This window comes from Branchiostoma lanceolatum, chromosome 5 (assembly GCF_035083965.1).
Source record: "Branchiostoma lanceolatum isolate klBraLanc5 chromosome 5, klBraLanc5.hap2, whole genome shotgun sequence".
Taxonomy (NCBI): Eukaryota; Metazoa; Chordata; class Leptocardii; order Amphioxiformes; family Branchiostomatidae; genus Branchiostoma; species Branchiostoma lanceolatum.
The window spans coordinates 20,611,284-20,629,780 of NC_089726.1; the positions used below are offsets into that span (position 1 = coordinate 20,611,284).

The 18,497-nt window shown below is 42.7% G+C and overlaps 1 protein-coding gene across 1 annotated transcript in view; it reads right to left on the reverse strand.

Annotated features, from left to right (window-relative positions):
* The window catches only part of LOC136435948 (uncharacterized), a 32,798-nt gene extending 18,935 nt beyond the window's left edge, over positions 1–13,863 (reverse strand). Inside the window, exons 1-4 of the mRNA XM_066429658.1 lie at positions 13,081–13,863; positions 5,406–5,454; positions 2,922–3,112; positions 612–849 (exon numbers count right to left, since the gene is read on the reverse strand). Of these exons, the coding sequence (XP_066285755.1) occupies positions 612–849; positions 2,922–3,112; positions 5,406–5,454; positions 13,081–13,863 (1,261 nt within the window). The remainder of the gene's footprint in view (positions 1–611; positions 850–2,921; positions 3,113–5,405; positions 5,455–13,080) is intronic.
* Between the last annotated feature and the right edge of the window lie 4,634 nt (positions 13,864–18,497).

An 18,497-nucleotide genomic window follows, 5' to 3' on the forward strand; every position in this document is an offset into this window, starting at 1 on the left:
TTGTCAATTTGATCGGCCGCAGCGACACCGCCAGCGTGCCGCGGGTCCAGTGAGAGGAGGTCTTATGGGTTAATTACAAGGGCTACTTAATCATATGTAAGTTGGTTGCAAGAGAAAAGTAAATAGATAGACATTTTCCTTGAACATATGTCTTTCATCTTTTAATGAGTAGTATAGCGTGTAATATCATTGGGAAGCTTATGTATATTTTCCTTTCAAGTTATACATCATCTATCATGATCACGTTTATATGGTATGAGTACCATACCTGATTTCGTCGTGGATCGAACGCCCCCCCCCCCCCCTTCAAAAGAAAAAATACCGAAACCACAGGCTCACTGTTCTATTCTATTCTGGTATGAGAAAAATAGTGTGCTACAACTTGCTGATAATGTTTTTTTGGGGGGTTGCCACACCGTTGGTAAGACATGGAAGAAATACAACACGATGTATTCTGCCTCATCCTCAGTCCCAGTCCTCCCGCGGGTCGGGCTGGCACCTTGGACAATAATAGATACACCGTGTTAAAATCTGTATGTATTTCTTGTTAAGATGATCTTCAACAAAGGTTCGTGCTATTCACAAACTTCATTACTGTAAGGCTGACGCACCTTTTCCACTCTCCTCAAAGTCAAAGGCTACAAATATGATGGTGTGGTTCGGCTTGCGGCAGGACTGTGAGGTGATGAGGCGGGCGGACTCCAACAGTGCGGCCAGCCCGGACCCGTTGTCGATCACCCCGGGACTGTCGCGCACGGTGTCGTAGTGGGCGGCCAGCAGGACGGGTCTGTCCGCCGGGGTGCCCGTGTGGCGACCCGGTAACGTTCCGATGATGTTTTTCCCTTGGGACTAAAATGAAGAAATATCCGGACCATTTTATAACACCAGCGCTGCCATCATAACACAGTCATATAAAATATATCTGTCGTTGGACAACAGCTTATGACACAACCTCAACGAGAGACCTTTAAAGGATCCATAGGCTACCGTGGACCAAGTTTTTTTAAAAATGAAAATGACTAATGCTAAGTTCACATTTTTCAACCGTGGCCAGATCGGACTGTTTACGGCAACAAAACTAAAAGTGTATATCCAGAAATTGGCACAAATGTAAAATTTTGAATATTCACATTCATTTTAACGTTTTGTGTCTTGTCATTGTCTTTCATGTCATATTTTTCGTTCCCGTAAACTGCCCGGCCGTGCGCCGGTTTGAAAATGTGAAACCAGCATAACCGGGCTTGTCTGACAACCACTGTCCCACTGGCCGATCAGAAAACGTTCCAATCTTCCAACCCAACTTGTCCCACTGGCCGATCAGAAAACGTTCCAATTTTCCACCCCCAACATGTCCCATCGGCCGATCAGAAAACGTTCCAATCTTCCACCCCCAACATGTCCCACCGGCCGATCAGAAAACGTTCCAATCTTCCACCCCAACATGTCCTACTGGCCGATTTGAAACGTTCCAATCTTGCACCCCAAACATGTCCCACCGGCCGATCAGAAAACTTTCCAATCTTCCACCCCCAACATATCCCAACGGCCGATCAGAAAACGTTCCAATCTTCCAACCCAACATGTCCCACTGGCCGATCCGAAAACGTTCCAATCTTCCACCCCCAACATGTCCCACTGGCCGATCAGAAAACGTTCCGATCTTCTACCCCCAGCAAGTCCCACTGGCCGATCAGAAAACGTTCCAATCTTCCACCCCAACATGTCCCACTGGCCGATCAGAAAACGTTCCAATCTTCCACCCCCAACATGTCCCACCGGCCGATCAGAGAATGTTCCAATCTTCCGCCCCAACATGTCCCACTGGCCGATCAGAAAACGTTCCAATCTTCCACCCCCAACATGTCCCACCGGCCGATCAGAGAATGTTCCAATCTTCCGCCCCAACATGTCCCACTGGCCGATCAGAAAACGTTCCAATCTTCCACCCCAACATGTCACTCTGGCCGATCAGAAAACGTTCCAATCTTCCACCCCCAACATATCCCACCGGCCGATCAGAAAACGTTCCAATCTTCCACCCCCAACATGTCCCACTGGCCGATCAGAAAACGTTCCAATCTTCCACCCCCAACATGTCCCACCGGCCGATCAGAGAATGTTCCAATCTTCCGCCCCAACATGTCCCACTGGCCGATCAGAAAACGTTCCAATCTTCCAACCCAACATGTCCCACTGGCCGATCCGAAAACGTTCCAATCTTCCACCCCCAACATGTCCCACTGGCCGATCAGAAAACGTTCCGATCTTCTACCCCCAGCAAGTCCCACTGGCCGATCAGAAAACGTTCCAATCTTCCACCCCAACATGTCCCACTGGCCGATCAGAAAACGTTCCAATCTTCCACCCCCAACATGTCCCACCGGCCGATCAGAGAATGTTCCAATCTTCCGCCCCAACATGTCCCACTGGCCGATCAGAAAACGTTCCAATCTTCCACCCGCAACATGTCCCACCGGCCGATCAGAGAATGTTCCAATCTTCCGCCCCAACATGTCCCACTGGCCGATCAGAAAACGTTCCAATCTTCCACCCCAACATGTCACACTGGCCGATCAGAAAACGTTCCAATCTTCCACCCCCAACATATCCCACCGGCCGATCAGAAAACGTTCCAATCTTCCACCCCCAACATGTCCCACCGGCCGATCAGAAAACGTTCCAATCTTCCACCCCAACATGTCCCACCGGCCGATCAGAAAACGTTCCAATCTTCCACCCCCAACATGTCCTACTGGCCGATTCGAAACGTTCCAATCTTGCACCCCCAACATGTCCCACCGGCCGATCAGAAAACTTTACAATCTTCCACCCCCAACATGCCCCACCGGCCAATCAGAAAACGTTCCAATCTTCCACCCCCAACATCTGCTTGATTTGGAGATTAGAAGATAACTACGTACCCTTGTTTTGGAGGTGAAGGCTTGCATAGTGACGTCTAGGCCATACGACTCGAAGGTTTGGGTAAGAAAGACGCGTGTCGCCTCTTTGTTCTCTGGGTTGGCGGCGTGATGCCGGTTTGTACTGAACTTCTCGATCAGAAGACGCCGTAGGTTGTCTATGGAACTCCCCGCACTCGCCGCGCTAGCCGTTACTGTGGATAGCATGAACGCATCTCTGAGCTAAAATTCATCATATTAAAGGATACGGCTCAGTCGCAATGTTTTCGAGCCCTTTTTGGCAATGTTTAGTACCCTTTTATAAAAGGAGATTAAGCAGTACAATATTTTCAAAAGGTTACAAAATGTTGCATAAGCAGGGGTAAAACACTGTGGACAGAAAATGCGTAATTCCGTTCCATTTCGTTCCATTTCGCACTTTCTGTACACCCACGCTGAGAATGAGAAGGATCCTTACATCTGCTTTGAGATTAATCTAAATTTTTTCCTATGGGGTTGGCGGATATATATATATGTATAGCAACATGACGTTCTAGTGACACAATCAGGTAGAATACACCGACGTATCTGTAACTTGTCTACTACAGTCATCGAGGCCTTAACGCAGCCTTCTGCCCAAAAAGTAGCCCCCCTCCCCCTAGTCTCTATTCATGGCTTCTTTTCATACCCAGATAACCGCCATGATAAGGATGTGGGTCTGCTGTATATATACCAGGCCCACGTTCTATCCGTCTAAATCTGTATAGAATGGCCTGAATAACCGCCTTTATGCGTACACAGCTGCTTTGCATGCACGCGTCGCAACAGCAGCTGGTTATATTACTGTCACACCTAAACTTTCCACAAGCGTAACCTGTAAGCGTTGTTTAAAGCTTTGTAGTAAGGATGCCCCTACTGTAACTTGTGGCAACGAGTTACACTCTGTGATAGTTCAAGGAAAATACGAAGTTTTGAACAATTCAATCCTAGGTTGATAACTCTGGTACCTGAAGGCATGATAATTTCTTTCTTGTTCTTTTTTGAGCTGGTATTAGATGATTAGTAGTTGGTACATCTTCCATTTTTTTAGTCATTTTGTACATAGTCTCTAAATCACTTAACTCCACGACAAAATAATCAATAAAATGTAAATGTGTGTCACCATACCTGTGGTTGTTAGAAGAAGAAACAATACGGCATTTGTCCGCTCCATCGTTCTACCTTCTTGGACAAAAGTCCAGATTTGCCAATTGCAATTTCTTTCCTTCCGGATCTTACAATTCTCTGCAAAAATAGCAAGACGAAAAGAAGATCTGACTTGTAGGATACCCTGAACCAAACAAACACCGTCAGCGTAGTGTCCAAAGTTCGCTCGGTTGTCTCAATACACACGTAAGGCTATGTTGATTTGATTATATGGATGACATACTCGGGGGATTCCAAAATTGATGCGAGCGTGCGAATAAAAAAGGTTTGGCAAAAAAAGTATACACACCCAGTATAAAAACTTCTTCTTGGACTTTGGAATTGACGTCGGCATTCTACGACAATAGTGTTGCCGTTTTCTGAAACATTCTATTTGCAATTCACACGCATGTATTTTCTCATAAGATTTTGCAACTGCTTTTCACGATTTACAGTATGGCCGAAAACGTTTTATTTAATTTTGGAAACGTACGAAAATTGATGCACGCGCGGATGTCATCCATATTATCAAATCAACATGGCCTAACGATCCAATCTTCCAAGGCCTGGTGTCTATCACTAATCTCCAAGCAGATGCAAGGGTCCAGCCTTTTCGCCGTTTTCGCAACATTTCGTACGCCTTTCTAGAAGTGAAATTTTCTTACCGATTCGTCTTATACTAAAAACTGGCTCATATGTCGCAAAAACAGGCGTGAAACATTTCAAACAAGACCACAGCACGTTCAGGTCAAAAGATACAAAAACGAAAGTTATGCTGCAGTACCAAGGTCACATACCTGGGCCCCGGGCCCAAAATCGACCTTGCATTTCGGCTTCACAACACCCGCCCATATACCAAATATCATCGTAATCCATCAAGAGGTTCTTGAATTATCCTGACTACAGTAGTGCGGAAACACAAACAGACAGACACACCCAAAACTATATCTCCATGTATCATGGAGATAATGAGCTGTATCCTAACATCTGCTTGGAGAGTAGCCCATCGCAAATTGTGTTTGTATGTTTTGTAAGGACCAAGAGGATAAACAGACGCCATAGATAGTGGATAAGGTGACTTATTAACTGGGTTATCAGTGGTCGAAATAAGAAGATGTTCAAGGGTCGAGATCGTTCTCATTATACAATCCCTACCCTGCGAAACATTGCAAACAAGTGTTTGGAATTTGCTATTACAAAGAGATTACTTTTTTTAAACGTGAAAAGCCATAAATGATTGTCGTTGAAGAGATTCGATTCATCACGTGTTATTACAAGTTACTTGAATATTCTTCAATCAGTGACTACTACTTACCTACTTACCTCTGCTCCGCAAGGAGGCGGGGGGTGGGGGGTGGTGGTGGAGGAAGATCTACACAAGAAAATGAAAATCATGGAGATATTGTTTTGCTTGTGCTTGGGTGGGTGTCTGCGTGTGTGTATGTTCGTGCGTCTGGATGCTTAAAGTCAGCATAGCCGAAGAACGTCTTGATGGATTGTTATGATATTTGGTATGTGGGTAGATGTGAGGAGATGAAAGGTCAAGGGCGATTTTTGGCCCCCTGGTATGTGTCACTGGAACTGCAATGGAACTGAATCTAATTTGCATAATTAAGGGGGCATTTTATAAACCCACTCCGTTCAATGGCGCGATAGTTCAAAAATGCAACATATGTTGTAACTAAGAAATAAGGGGACATTGATAGATAAAATTTAAGCAAAGGACCTAATTTGCATAAATAATGAGAAAATATTGTAATTCCACATTGGTAAATAACTGGAATTTCATACTATTGGCATTTGGAAGTTATGTGTCAGTGAACATAAATTTTAGTTGAATACAAATAAGGCAAATGTGGGCCTAATTTGCATAATACATATTTCATGGAGATTTTTGTTTTAGTCTTTCTCCCTTCAGTGTATATGTAGAGGAAGCGATTACGTTTGTAGTTCGATATTTAATCTAGAGAATGTGTTTTCCAATTGTCTGGTATATCTTCGTAAATGTTGACGTATTGGAGAACAATTCCATGTCTATGTTCGATTTTTCCAGACATATCGCGTGGTTTTGGGTACACGTCACGAAAGAGGGTTATTCAGTTTATGCATCTTTTTTACGAAGCAGAAACACTGTCACAAAAATCGTATATATGTTTTTAAAAAGGGACATGTTTTTTTATAAGGGGGCAAATTAAATCCACATATGTTTTGAAAATAGGGCCGTTTTTTTAAAGGGGGCAAATTAAATCCACATATGTTTTGAAAATGGCACATGTTTTTAAAAAGGGGGCAAATTAAATCCACTTATATATATATATATATGTTTTGAAAATGGGACATGTTTTTAAAAATTAAATCCACATATGTTTTGAAAATAGGACATGGTTTTTCTTATGGGTCATATCTTTTAAAACAATATGCATCTTAAAAATAACCAAAATGAGAATATGAGACGAAAAAAAAACATACACCATTTTCATTTTGTACCGTGTATAAGTTTATTCCCCAATCCAGGAAACCCACCGGTTTGCAAAGTGGTGCTTTCAAAATGGTCTATCGTTTCCGATTTACCCCCCATTTTGATAGTGGTGCTTTCCAGTTACGCCGATTTCAAACTGGTCGATTTCAAACTGGTCGATTTCAAACTCCAAACGGAAATGACTTAAGGTTCCGGGTCGGAGTTCAATTGTGACCGGGGTTGGATCATGACCCGGTAATCTGCCGGAAGTGCGTGGTCGTCACCCTGATTTCTGCCCGAGATTGCTTGGTGATGGTTTTAGCTGTGTATGAATATTTTGAATCTTCTGAAAAGCCCGTGAGTTGTAGTATTTTTGGGCGCGGTGCAGTTGGTTCGCTATCGAAGCCTTTTTTGTATTAGTCCGCGGGAACGGTGATGCGGTTTTCTCGCCTGATGACCCAAATAGCATCGTTTTTAATGCATTTTCACCGAATTTGCGTCATCGGAGATTGCGAAAAAGTTATCACATGACTTTTTTATTTTTTTCATTTTTCAGAGACACCATTTACTAAGCTTTCTCAGCATATATGCCGTGACTCCAGGAAAACTCGTTTTTTCCGAGCAGGTTCGATCAAAAAAGTGTAAAAAATGATAATTCTCGGATGCCAAATTTACATTTTACTATGGTTTCTACCCAAAATAAAGGGACAACGGACAATACCGATAGATACATTGGAAAACAGCAGAAAACCGCTTTTCGACCATGTGATTACATTTTCCGTCCTACTTTTCTCGGCGGAATTGTAGCCCGTCGACCTGAGGGTGTCGGCCTACATACGAAATCGCAAAAAAACTCCGGTCCGAGACCTTAAAAGGACGGCAGCGGCTACGTCGAGGACGTCATAGATGACGTTATTTCGACGCATTCGAAAGCTTTTATCAAAATCTGTAAGTTTGTTTGAAAAAACCCCGAAGTTTGCCCTTTTTTCTCTTTTAAATTCGATATATCCATGACAGGTGCTTGGTGCCCCCCTCCCCCATGTGCCCCCCCCCCCCCCCCAAACCTCAAATACGGCCATCTTTAATCATTTCTGGCCGCCAAACCGTTTTTAAAAGGAATTCACTGACTACGTCATTTGATGGAAGCCCATGTCTCAACTTGACCTTCGGTATGATTTTCGCGATGCCCCGCCTTTATGATGACTTAAATGGGTGAATTAAGCTAAAATCTAAGTGCTTTAAGCCTTCTTAAGGCGAAACTTGGTTTTCTGACTTTTGGTTCATCGCTCCTTAACGTCGCGATCTTTTCTTCTTTTGATGGTGTGAAGTGACAGCCTACTAGGCGCGCTACACATCTCGGACGCACTTATTTAAACTGCCCGCTTCTAGCTCTGATGATATGCTCCAGGTTGCGCTTTAATTTGGACTGTGCCAGAATGCATTCTTTTACACATTTAGGGAGCATTGTGCTGCTTAAGGGGCCTTCACGGCGAAGTAGTGAAGAATTTGATGTCGGACGCGTTTGATTCGGAATGTGCGACCCGTGGTCTACCAGTCTATACCAAAATTTGACATATTCTTCGTTTCAGTTAAAAGCTACGAACTTAAAACGCGGCCCCCTGCTGTTTTCCTCGAGAACCATGACGTCACTGCGTGACGTCACCGACGCCAACTCTTAAAGAGGCTTTTCTGCCAATATGCAGCACCGAAACGACGGAAAGTCCGCCTAATGTGATAACTTTTTCGCAATCTCCGATGACGCAAATTCGGTGAAAATGCATTAAAAACGATGCTATTTGGGTCATCAGGCGAGAAAACCGCATCACCGTTCCCGCGGACTAATACAAAAAAGGCTTTGATAGCGAACCAACTGCACCGCGCCCAAAAATACTACAACTCACGGGCTTTTCAGAAGATTCAAAATATTCATACACAGCTAAAACCATCACCAAGCAATCTCGGGCAGAAATCAGGGTGACGACCACGCACTTCCGGCAGATTACCGGGTCATGACCCAACCCCGGTCACAATTGAACTCCGACCCGGAACCTTAAGTCATTTCCGTTTGGAGTTTGAAATCGACCAGTTTGAAATCGACCAGTTTGAAATCGGCGTAACTGGAAAGCACCACTATCAAAATGGGGGGTAAATCGGAAACGATAGACCATTTTGAAAGCACCACTTTGCAAACCGGTGGGTTTCCTGGATTGGGGAATAAACTTATACACGGTACAAAATGAAAATGGTGTATGTTTTTTTTTCGTCTCATATTCTCATTTTGGTTATTTTTAAGATGCATATTGTTTTAAAAGATATGACCCATAAGAAAAACCATGTCCTATTTTCAAAACATATGTGGATTTAATTTTTAAAGACATGTCCCATTTTCAAAACATATGTGGATTTAATTTGCCCCCTTTTTAAAAACATGTGCCATTTTCAAAACATATGTGGATTTAATTTGCCCCCTTTAAAAAAACGGCCCTATTTTCAAAACATATGTGGATTTAATTTGCCCCCTTATAAAAAAACATGTCCCTTTTTAAAAACATATATACGATTTTTGTGACAGTGTTTCTGCTTCGTACTTTTTCAACCAAAGAATTCGAATGCAAAAAAATGTGTAAGTGTGTATGCCTGTGTGACACTGTGTGCATATGTTTGTGTGTGTCTATGTGTTTGTGTGAATGTAATATGAATCAATCATATATGTATGTATGTATGAATGTGTGTGCGTGTTTGTGTGTGGATATCTGTGTGTGTGTGTGTGTTTATGTGAATGAGTCTGCATGTGTAATTGTATTTGTGCGCGCGTGTGCGCCGTTTGTGTGTATTTGTGTGCGTTTGTTTTTATGTATTTGTGTGCGTGTGTTTGTATGTGTTAAAAATGTGTGTCTGTGTGTGTGTTCATGTGCTCCTATCAAATAATAACGCTTGCGTACACATACATTACCACACACAAATGTACATAGACACACACACACACGCACGCACACCCACACTCACACACTCTCACACACACACACACACACACACACACACACACACACACACACACACACACACACACACACACACACACACAGAGAGATAGAGAGACACGCACACATACCCATACATTTACTCCGGAGTAAAGCCACATGCACAGGGAAACGGGAGTGAAGTAGTTCCCACAAAAAGGTAGAAGCGGACAACAAAGACGTCTTTTACCACGTGTGGGACTTGAGACAGAACGTGATTATTCATCTGTGGAGTTAAAGTGGGATAGGAAAACATCAAAGATGACTCCGCGTAGCTCTGATCACAGTTTTGTCTACACGTTCCCTTTCACACCTACTGATATTTTAAACGGCTGAATGACAACATACAAATGACCCTTTGTGTACAATTTTATTTGTTGCATACAGTCATGTAAAATTAACTTTCAAGCTAGGGCAATAATCTGTTGATGTGCCTACGTACATATTTACAAAGATATATAATTTCAGTAAACTTGATTCTAAAAGTGGGACTTCAATTTGTTTACCCTATACAGCCAGATTGAGCTTGATTAAGATCAACAGCAGTTCATTCACAATAGATAATAATCCACATATTGTATCATCTGCAACTTGTGTTTATAGAACTAATCTTAGAGTCTACTTTCACATCCCTCTCAGTCATTATCCTTGCGCACTGTGTCGACCTCGAATTGAACCTTAGTATAACGTATTCGAAATTTCTAACATGTGCTAAAAGAAATAGGTAGGTACGCACATACTAGACTACCTAGATGTTGCAACCTCCACCAAAGGCTGTACAAATATGTATTTTTATCCCATGCTATAATGCCTTTTATAGAGTACACTACGTCACTAGATTCCCATGATTGTGGTAGAAGTTGCCAAAGGTTGCATTTTATTCAAGTGTATTGAGCAATTAAGTCAGTAATAAGATGGTATGGCATGACAAATGGAGAATGAGCCGTGGTGCCCTATAGTTGGCTAATCTTCAGTGACTATCTAGCCTGTGTACCATCCTCCGTAGTGACCGCTGGCTCAATGTTTTTCAGGCGAAAAACATTAAGCCAGCGGTCACTACGGAGGATGTTACACAGGCTGGTAACTATCTGTGATAAATAATCGCGGCTCTACCCTAGTCGTGGAGGGCTCTCTTACATAGTCGAATGAGGTACAGCGCAGTTGCAATTTGGGGATGTTCCGTGTTGTCCCCATAGAGAACTTTCACGATCGCTAATGACTGCTCGAAATAACTGATGGCTTTACTATGCTCACCGCGTTGAAACCAACATGCGCCAATGCCACGAAGTGATAGAGCAATGTCGGGGTGTGCCGTGCTGCTCCCATGGATTGTTTTCATCATCTTCAGCGACTGTTCGAAACAACTGAGGGCTTTCTCCTGATCACCAATGTCAATCCAGCATGCTCCAATGTTGCGATATGTTGAAGCAATGTCGGGATGCGCTGTTGTTTCACCATTGATGGCATTCATCATCTTCAGCGACTGTTCGAAAAAACCGACGGCTTTCCTCTGATCGCCAAGGTCAAACCAACATTCTCCAATATTGCTAAATGTTGAAGCAATGTCGGGATGCATTGTTGTTTCGCCGTAGATGGATTTCCTTATCTTCAGTGACTGTTCGAAAAAACCGACGGCTTTTCTTTGATCGCCAAGGTCAAACCAACATTCTCCAATATTGCTAAATGTTGAAGCAATCTCGGGATGCAATGTTGTTTCGCCGTAGATGGCTTTCATCATCTTCAGTGACTGTTCGTGATACCCGATGGCTTTCTTCTGATCGCCGAGTCTATTCCAACATGATGCAATGTTGCTAAGTGATCTGGCAATGTCCCGATGTGGCATGTCTCCATAGATGTCTTTATTTATCTTTAGTGACTGTTCATAATAACTGATTGCTTTCGTCTGATCACCAAGGTCTTTCCAACATACTCCGATATTGTTAAGTGATGTAGCAATGTAGGAATGTGCTGTTGTTTCACCAAAGATACTTTTATTAATCTTCAATGACTGTTTGTGATAACTGATGGCTTTACCCTGATCACCGAGTCTATTAAAACATATTCCAATGTTATTAAGCGATAACGCAACCTCGGGATGTGCTCTGTCTTCCCCATAGATAGCTTTACTCATCTTCAGTGACTGTTCGCAATACCTTAAAGCTTTCCTCCATTCGCCAAGCCCATACCAACATTGCCCGATGTTGTTTAAAGCTGACGCGATTTCGGAATGTGCTGTTTTGGTGCCACAGATGGCTTTCAACATCTTCAATGACTGTTCGTAAAACCTGATAGCTTTCCATTGATCACCAATGTCACTCAAACAGTTTCCAATACTATAAAATGATATTGCAATGTCGGGATGTGCTGTATTGTTCCCGTAGACAGCTCTCTTCATCTTCAGTGACTGTTCGAAATAACTGATAGCTTTCCTCTGATTGCCAAGTTTAAACCAACATGAACCGATGTTATTTAAAGGTACAGCAATTTTGAAATGTATAGTTGTTTCTCCAAGGATGGCTTTAAACATCTTCAGGGACTGTTCAAAATACCCGATAGCTTTCCTGTGATCGCCAAGGTTAGTCCAACATTTTGCAATGCTGTTTAATGATGACGCAATGTTGGGATGTGCTGTTGTTTCGCCATAGATGGCTTTATTTATCTTCAGTGACTGTTCATGATGCATGAGGGCTTCGTTCTGATCGCCTAGTGTACTCAAACAGTTTCCAATGTTTTCAAGCAATGAAGCACTTACTGGACGCACGTTGGTGTCTCCATAAATAGTATTTCCAACTCTGCGTGCCCGTTTGTAGTAGCCCATCGCTTTCTCACAGTCACCCAGCTCTTGCAAAAGATAGCCTAATTCATAAAGTATTTCAAACTGTTTTTCGTTGTCACTGCCAGCCTCTTCCAATGCTGCTTCGTAGTAAAGTATGGATACATCGAAATGGAGCAGTTGTCGTGTTATCCGGCCCCTTGTCAGAGATGAGGTGTCAAAGATGGCCGTTGGGAACATCTTTGTCATTGAGCTTACATTTGCAACTGAATCCCTAATGAATTTTTTCAATGGGATGGAAGTATAATAGTACCTGAAAAGCATTTTTAAGTCTGGTATGTAGAAAACTGACTGAACAAAAGTGTCATTTACGCTGTGTTTATCCACTTGGAGTTTCATCTCAGTAAGAGGAGACAGTCTGTCTTTTTGTCCACCGTTGGCAATGTACGTTCTTAACCGTAGCTCCGCTGAGATGCCTATCAGAACATTCAAATGGTTTGCATTTTCGTGACTGATTCGGTGTGTTTCCCGCAGTTCTTCTATTATTCTCCACACACTGGGGATAGTAATTCCGCAGCAAATGCTCAACACATCAACCGCCACGCTCGGCAAGCGGTAAATTTCTTTCTTTACATCTAGAAGTTTCCGAGTTGGATGAACATTTTCTATTTGTGGAATATTATCCCTCAGTGTTAGCATTGCTGACGATTGAGACAAAACAGGTGAAAGATCTACCATTTTGTTTACTTTGTCCATATACTCGTCCACCAAAGACTCGTCTCCTGTTAAATAAGATACCCGTCTGAGGATGTCTGACAGGTGATATCCTTCCGCCACGGCGATGTGCAGTTGTTGATATTCCGCCAACTTGGCAGGGGTCTGGATGAGACTTACAGAAGGTTTGCTTTTGGTTTTGTCTCTTCCAAAGGGAGTCTTAGAAGCCCACGGCATGAAGCCGTCGAAGGAGAAGCCGCGAGGAGTGACGGAGTCAAAGAACCAATCTTTCTCAGGGTCTTCTGAGAGGAAGTCGTTGAGAGACGGGATAGCCATGGCGGGAAGGATAGTTTCCCCAAGGTTAATGATTTTTAGATGTAAGTAGTGTGTCAGATTTTGGAAGTATCTCTGTGTATCATCATCATCCTTCCCTTCTTCAATTAGAATGGCGAACTCCAGGTCGGAGTACGGAGTGACCAGTTCTGTGGCTTGAGACCCCAACCCGATAAACGCGTATTTACACGGAGGAGGACCGAGTTTGGCAATGCATTCATCTGTCAGCAATTGAATAAACTCTTGTCTTCCAACCGTGATACTTTTGAACAAGTTCTTGATTGCTTCAGCTCGTTTGATCTCTACTTCTCTCACGACGGGATCATCTTCATCGTACTGATAAGGGTTGTGTTGCTCATGAATTGTTTCGAGCTGAGATTTTACACGGCCGCGTGTGTTTTCTAGTTCTTTTCTGTGATCTAACGCGCTGCTGTACGGAAACGGTTCACAGTCGATGTTGCAGGTGTTCCTAAGGAACTGCATTTCTGTTTCTTGCAGTTTTCTTATCATGTTTTTTTTGTCTCCATCTGTCCGTGCCATGGAGGCGTTATACAGAGCTGCTGCCTGTGTGAATTTCCTACCTTCTCGTGTCTGCTTGCCTCGCTCGACGTAGACGTCACCAAACCTGCACAGACTGTCCGCTTCTTTAGCCTTGTCAGGTTTGTTTTGATCTTTGGATAGGGAGTTGAAAAAGACAAAATTCTAGTTATATGTTATGAGTACTATAGATATATAAACATACAATATAGATAACGCTTGGGTTTAAAACAATGAAGGAAATGGAACTAGCGGCACAGAAACCAAGATTTCTGGAGGAGTGTCATTTGCCGACCAATGCAACACAATGTTGTAGGAGGAACTAAGGTCAAGGTAATGCAGTGCTTGGGACATAATTATCAACATGTAACTTTTAAAAAATTAATCACTAAGTATGAAGTTAAATACATGTATTTTTATAACAATGCAAGTCATAAAATCAAATATTCAATTCTATGCTAGATGAAATAATGCTCCATTGATTATGATTTTAAAGCTTTACTGTATACATTCAGCTGTAATTGCAATAGCATACTGTAAACAAGACTTGTCACAATTAGATGGTGTTTGAATGGAAAGTGCATGGCACACCGTGGATAAGCTTTAAGGCGGCTGCCAAGTTCTGTTCTGCTGCGTCAAGCTCGCCATTTTCCAAGTCACGGTCTGCCGTCTGGATATATCTGTGGTAGGATCTGACAAACAAAATAATCATTATTCACTCGTTGAAGTCAACTAATACTTTGGTTCCAATTGAAAAAAAGGGGCTCCGCCGTGAAGTTGACCGGTTCTTTTGCTTGCACTCTCGGGCGTGACCCCAGTGTGGCCCCATGTTATACCCTGCGGCTGCCGGGCTATTTTTGAGCCCAGCTGGGACCCCGAATCATTTTAACTTGGACTTAAAATCAACGCGAGACCCGGTAACAAATAGAGGCCGTAGGCTAATCGTGCGAACACCGGGAGCACCTCCCCCTTCGCGCAATGGAATGTCTAATATGTTTCTGGCCATATTTCCTAGACGTTGCCAAATTGAAAATGTTCGGATGCCAATACTTGATAGTTACCTCACAATAATGCATATCTATACAAAAACTGAATGTGGAGTATTTTTTTATGAAATAGGTTTTATTTTAATTCTAAACCAAATAGCGATACCTAATACAAAAGAATAAAAAAACAAAAAAAAATCATTAACATGTCTTCGGCATCTTGACTGGTGTTCCCGGCATTCTGTAAATGTGATTTTGGGCGAACGTCCGGGGAGCTGTGGGGAAAACAATGTAACGTTGTTATATACTACCGCCTGAAATGTGACGTTACGTCGTTTGTTTATTTTTCATTTACTTGTTCGTGCCATGCACGTTCCCTCCTTCCATCCTTCTATAGTTCACATTGAGCCACGTCTTAGTGTGACTTGTCATTTACTGTAAATGAATTTAAGTTCGCGCGTGGTTTTATTTCGCGGTAGGCAGAAAATGGAGTGTTCGCGGTGATTTTAGTTCGCGTTTGAAACACAAGTAGCGTTCCAGTTAGGTGCGCAAAAAGTTTCGTGGTGGTTTTAAGTTCGCGCTGAAAGTTCACAACGAAAACCGCGAACATAAAACCACCGTGAACATTTCTGCATTTACAGTATCCCACTAATATTGTACAATCCTTATCAGTTTGTAAGATGCAATAATATTTAACTAAAGTGAGTTCTGTGACCTTATACCTTCGCCAAATTGTGTGAACCCTTAGAACTGATATATTATAGATTTGTTTCATCGATTGTGAAAACAAGGTCCTCATTTGCATAAACTAAATCAGTTGACCATCTTCTCCACCCAAATAACAGAAGTCATCAAAAGGCTATTCTAGCATTTTCTCATCAATTTTCAAATAGCGTTCTGATTTGCATAATTTATGTTTAACGATGCTTTCCTTCACCCAAATCCTAAAGTATAAGTTTCCCTTTCTTTATCACTGTGCAAGTATAGCTACTGTATCTTATTATCAATTATAGTCAAAAGGTCTTCATTTGCATCATCTATGTCTATCGGCGTTCCTCTCTTTTCCAGTTACATATGTCACATAAAATAATCCTGTCATGAATCGCAGTGAACTTAAAAATAATTTCCCCATTAATTATGCAACTTAGATCCTGATGTGCACAAGTCACCCACAAACAATCCCGAAAAGATAATCTTCTTGACAAAGGCAGCAAAGCGCCCCACCGTTGTACCTACGTTTGTATACTTCGCATTCCGACACAAATGACGTCATTTGAGGGTGCAGCTGAGAAGGGAGGGAGGTGGCTCTTCCGTCCTCTCACGTCTTGTTGTCGTTGTGGACGTGTTGACCTCTACGCGAACCGATAAGAAGTCATGCAATCATCATTATATTCATTCCATAAACATTCTCAGTCAAATGTAAGTGACCCATGCATAGCTCGTTATGCAGCCAACTGTAATGTATTGTCTTTGTCAGCAGGGATAGCCCTTTGTAATAGCCTCAGGCTAGTTGGGCAGCCCTGGCTGTGTGTCAGCCAAACCAATAAACAAATAACTTAAGAACCCAAATTAAACAACAAATATAAGAAGCTGCTATCAGTCGAAGGAAAATGCCTTGGACCAAGGAGGTTATTGCTTGGACTCATCATGCATAGTAAATACTCCTGTTCCGTGATTACCCAAATTGCTGCTTGGTTCACTCACCTTGTGTTTAAGTGTGGTGATGTCATGCCTGATTTTTTCGATGTGTAGTAAGCGATGGACAATAACAACTGTTCCATGAACGTTGTTACACCGTGCCAGTGCAGCATTGTACAGAGCAGTAGCTTTGGTCAACCATGTCGTGCCTCCAGTTTCTGTTCCTCTTTTCAGGTACACGTCACCAATACTTTTTATCGCTTCTAGTTCTAACAAATTGTTATCGTTTACTATTCCCTCTATCATTAGCTGTGCGTATCCGACTAGAACAGAATCTGTGTTATCACCGGCAGCCCATTTCTTGTCGAGGGCTTGAAACTTTATAGCCACTTTTGTAGGTGTAGTTGTCCCCTTGTCTTCAGTGGGCTGTTCCTTGCCCTGAGATCCCTTTGAAGACACCCTTTGTGAAAGCCTCTTCGTGTATTCGTATCGGTGTTCTATACCTTCTCCCTGCTCCCGATGGTCACACGGGACCCTAGCAGCCATGTATAGCGCCAAGGCCCTTTTAAACTTCCCTACGTCCTTCCCGAGTCTTCCCTTCTCCAAGTTCACGTCGCCCAGACTTTTGAGCAGCTCCACTTCCGCCAGCCTGTCCATGTCCGCCATGGCGTCCACCAGGGCACGGAGGTAGTCTGTCTCCGCACGGGCTAGTCCGTACCTCCTGCCCTTCGCGTCCGCCTCACGGAGTTTCTCACAGACCCTCAACATGGTGAAATTGTGCCAAGGGAATGTCTATAGAACTCCTTATCTCCACGGGCACCGGTCTATTGTTAGCTTTATGCGTCAGGGCTCTATACAAATATAGGTGTGGCACACCGTCCGTGTCAATATTACGTAATCTATCAGTTTAAAGTTCAAAGGTTCAATATAATACCTAGTGCTTCGTTACTACATGTTGAGTAGCCTTCCTACCTGCCTAGGTACATGTACTCAAGAACTGGCCTCTTACTAATTACATCAGTGAAGGAGGTTCAATTCTGCCGGGCATTGTATTTGGCTTGTAAGCGTGTTTGTGTGTATACATGTATGCCATGTTTCCTCATATTGAAGCCAGCACAACTCTAAGTGGACTGTTATGGTATGTTGTATGTGGGTATGTCTTGGAAAGCCAAAGATCAAGGTCAATTCTGGACCTACTGGTGGATTACTTTGGTGCTATAGCAGAACTTAATGCTTCTCTATCTTCCGTTCTGGTCATACTATTGTCGATTTTTCTCGCAGATAGCTTTTGACGTTGGCAATGATTGTTTAGGCCCCCTAGCAGTTTGCCGTGGAACTGGAGTTGCGTCTGTTTTAAACTTTGGAGAAGGATGATTTGCGGGCTATGCACGATGGTCAAATATGGGCGCAAAATTTCCAGACTTTTTTAGAATTCGAACAACATTCTTTTATGTTCGAAGTGACGTATTCGAATAGAACGTGCGTTCTATTCGGGGTCACTCGCGGTCATTTGCAGGTTTTCACTGTAAATCCGCGCCAACACGCCTTTTCTGTCCTAGGTCCCTTGCACAAGAAGAAAAAAAACACTTTATCAAAAATACAAACTATTTTCTGGACAGTATATCTTTGCTGACATTTTTCTGTGGTGGGTATGTCTTGATAAGACTTCACTGTCATGACCCGGATGTTCTAGTTGCTATTGCGTTGCTACGGGAGGGGGGCGACATTACAATTTGAATTTTTACCTTCAAACGTCCACGATACTCTGTAAATTTACATTTTACTTCGCTGAAGAGGGCGACATCGATCATATGTTAATTGTGCCTTAAAAGATATCCGAAATTATAATATTGTGAAATGGTCAGAGACAACGCAAGACCCTGGCTGTAATTATAATTAAGCAACACTTCCAATAAGCCTTAGAGTGAAGATGAGCAAAGGCCTAGAAGGCCCATT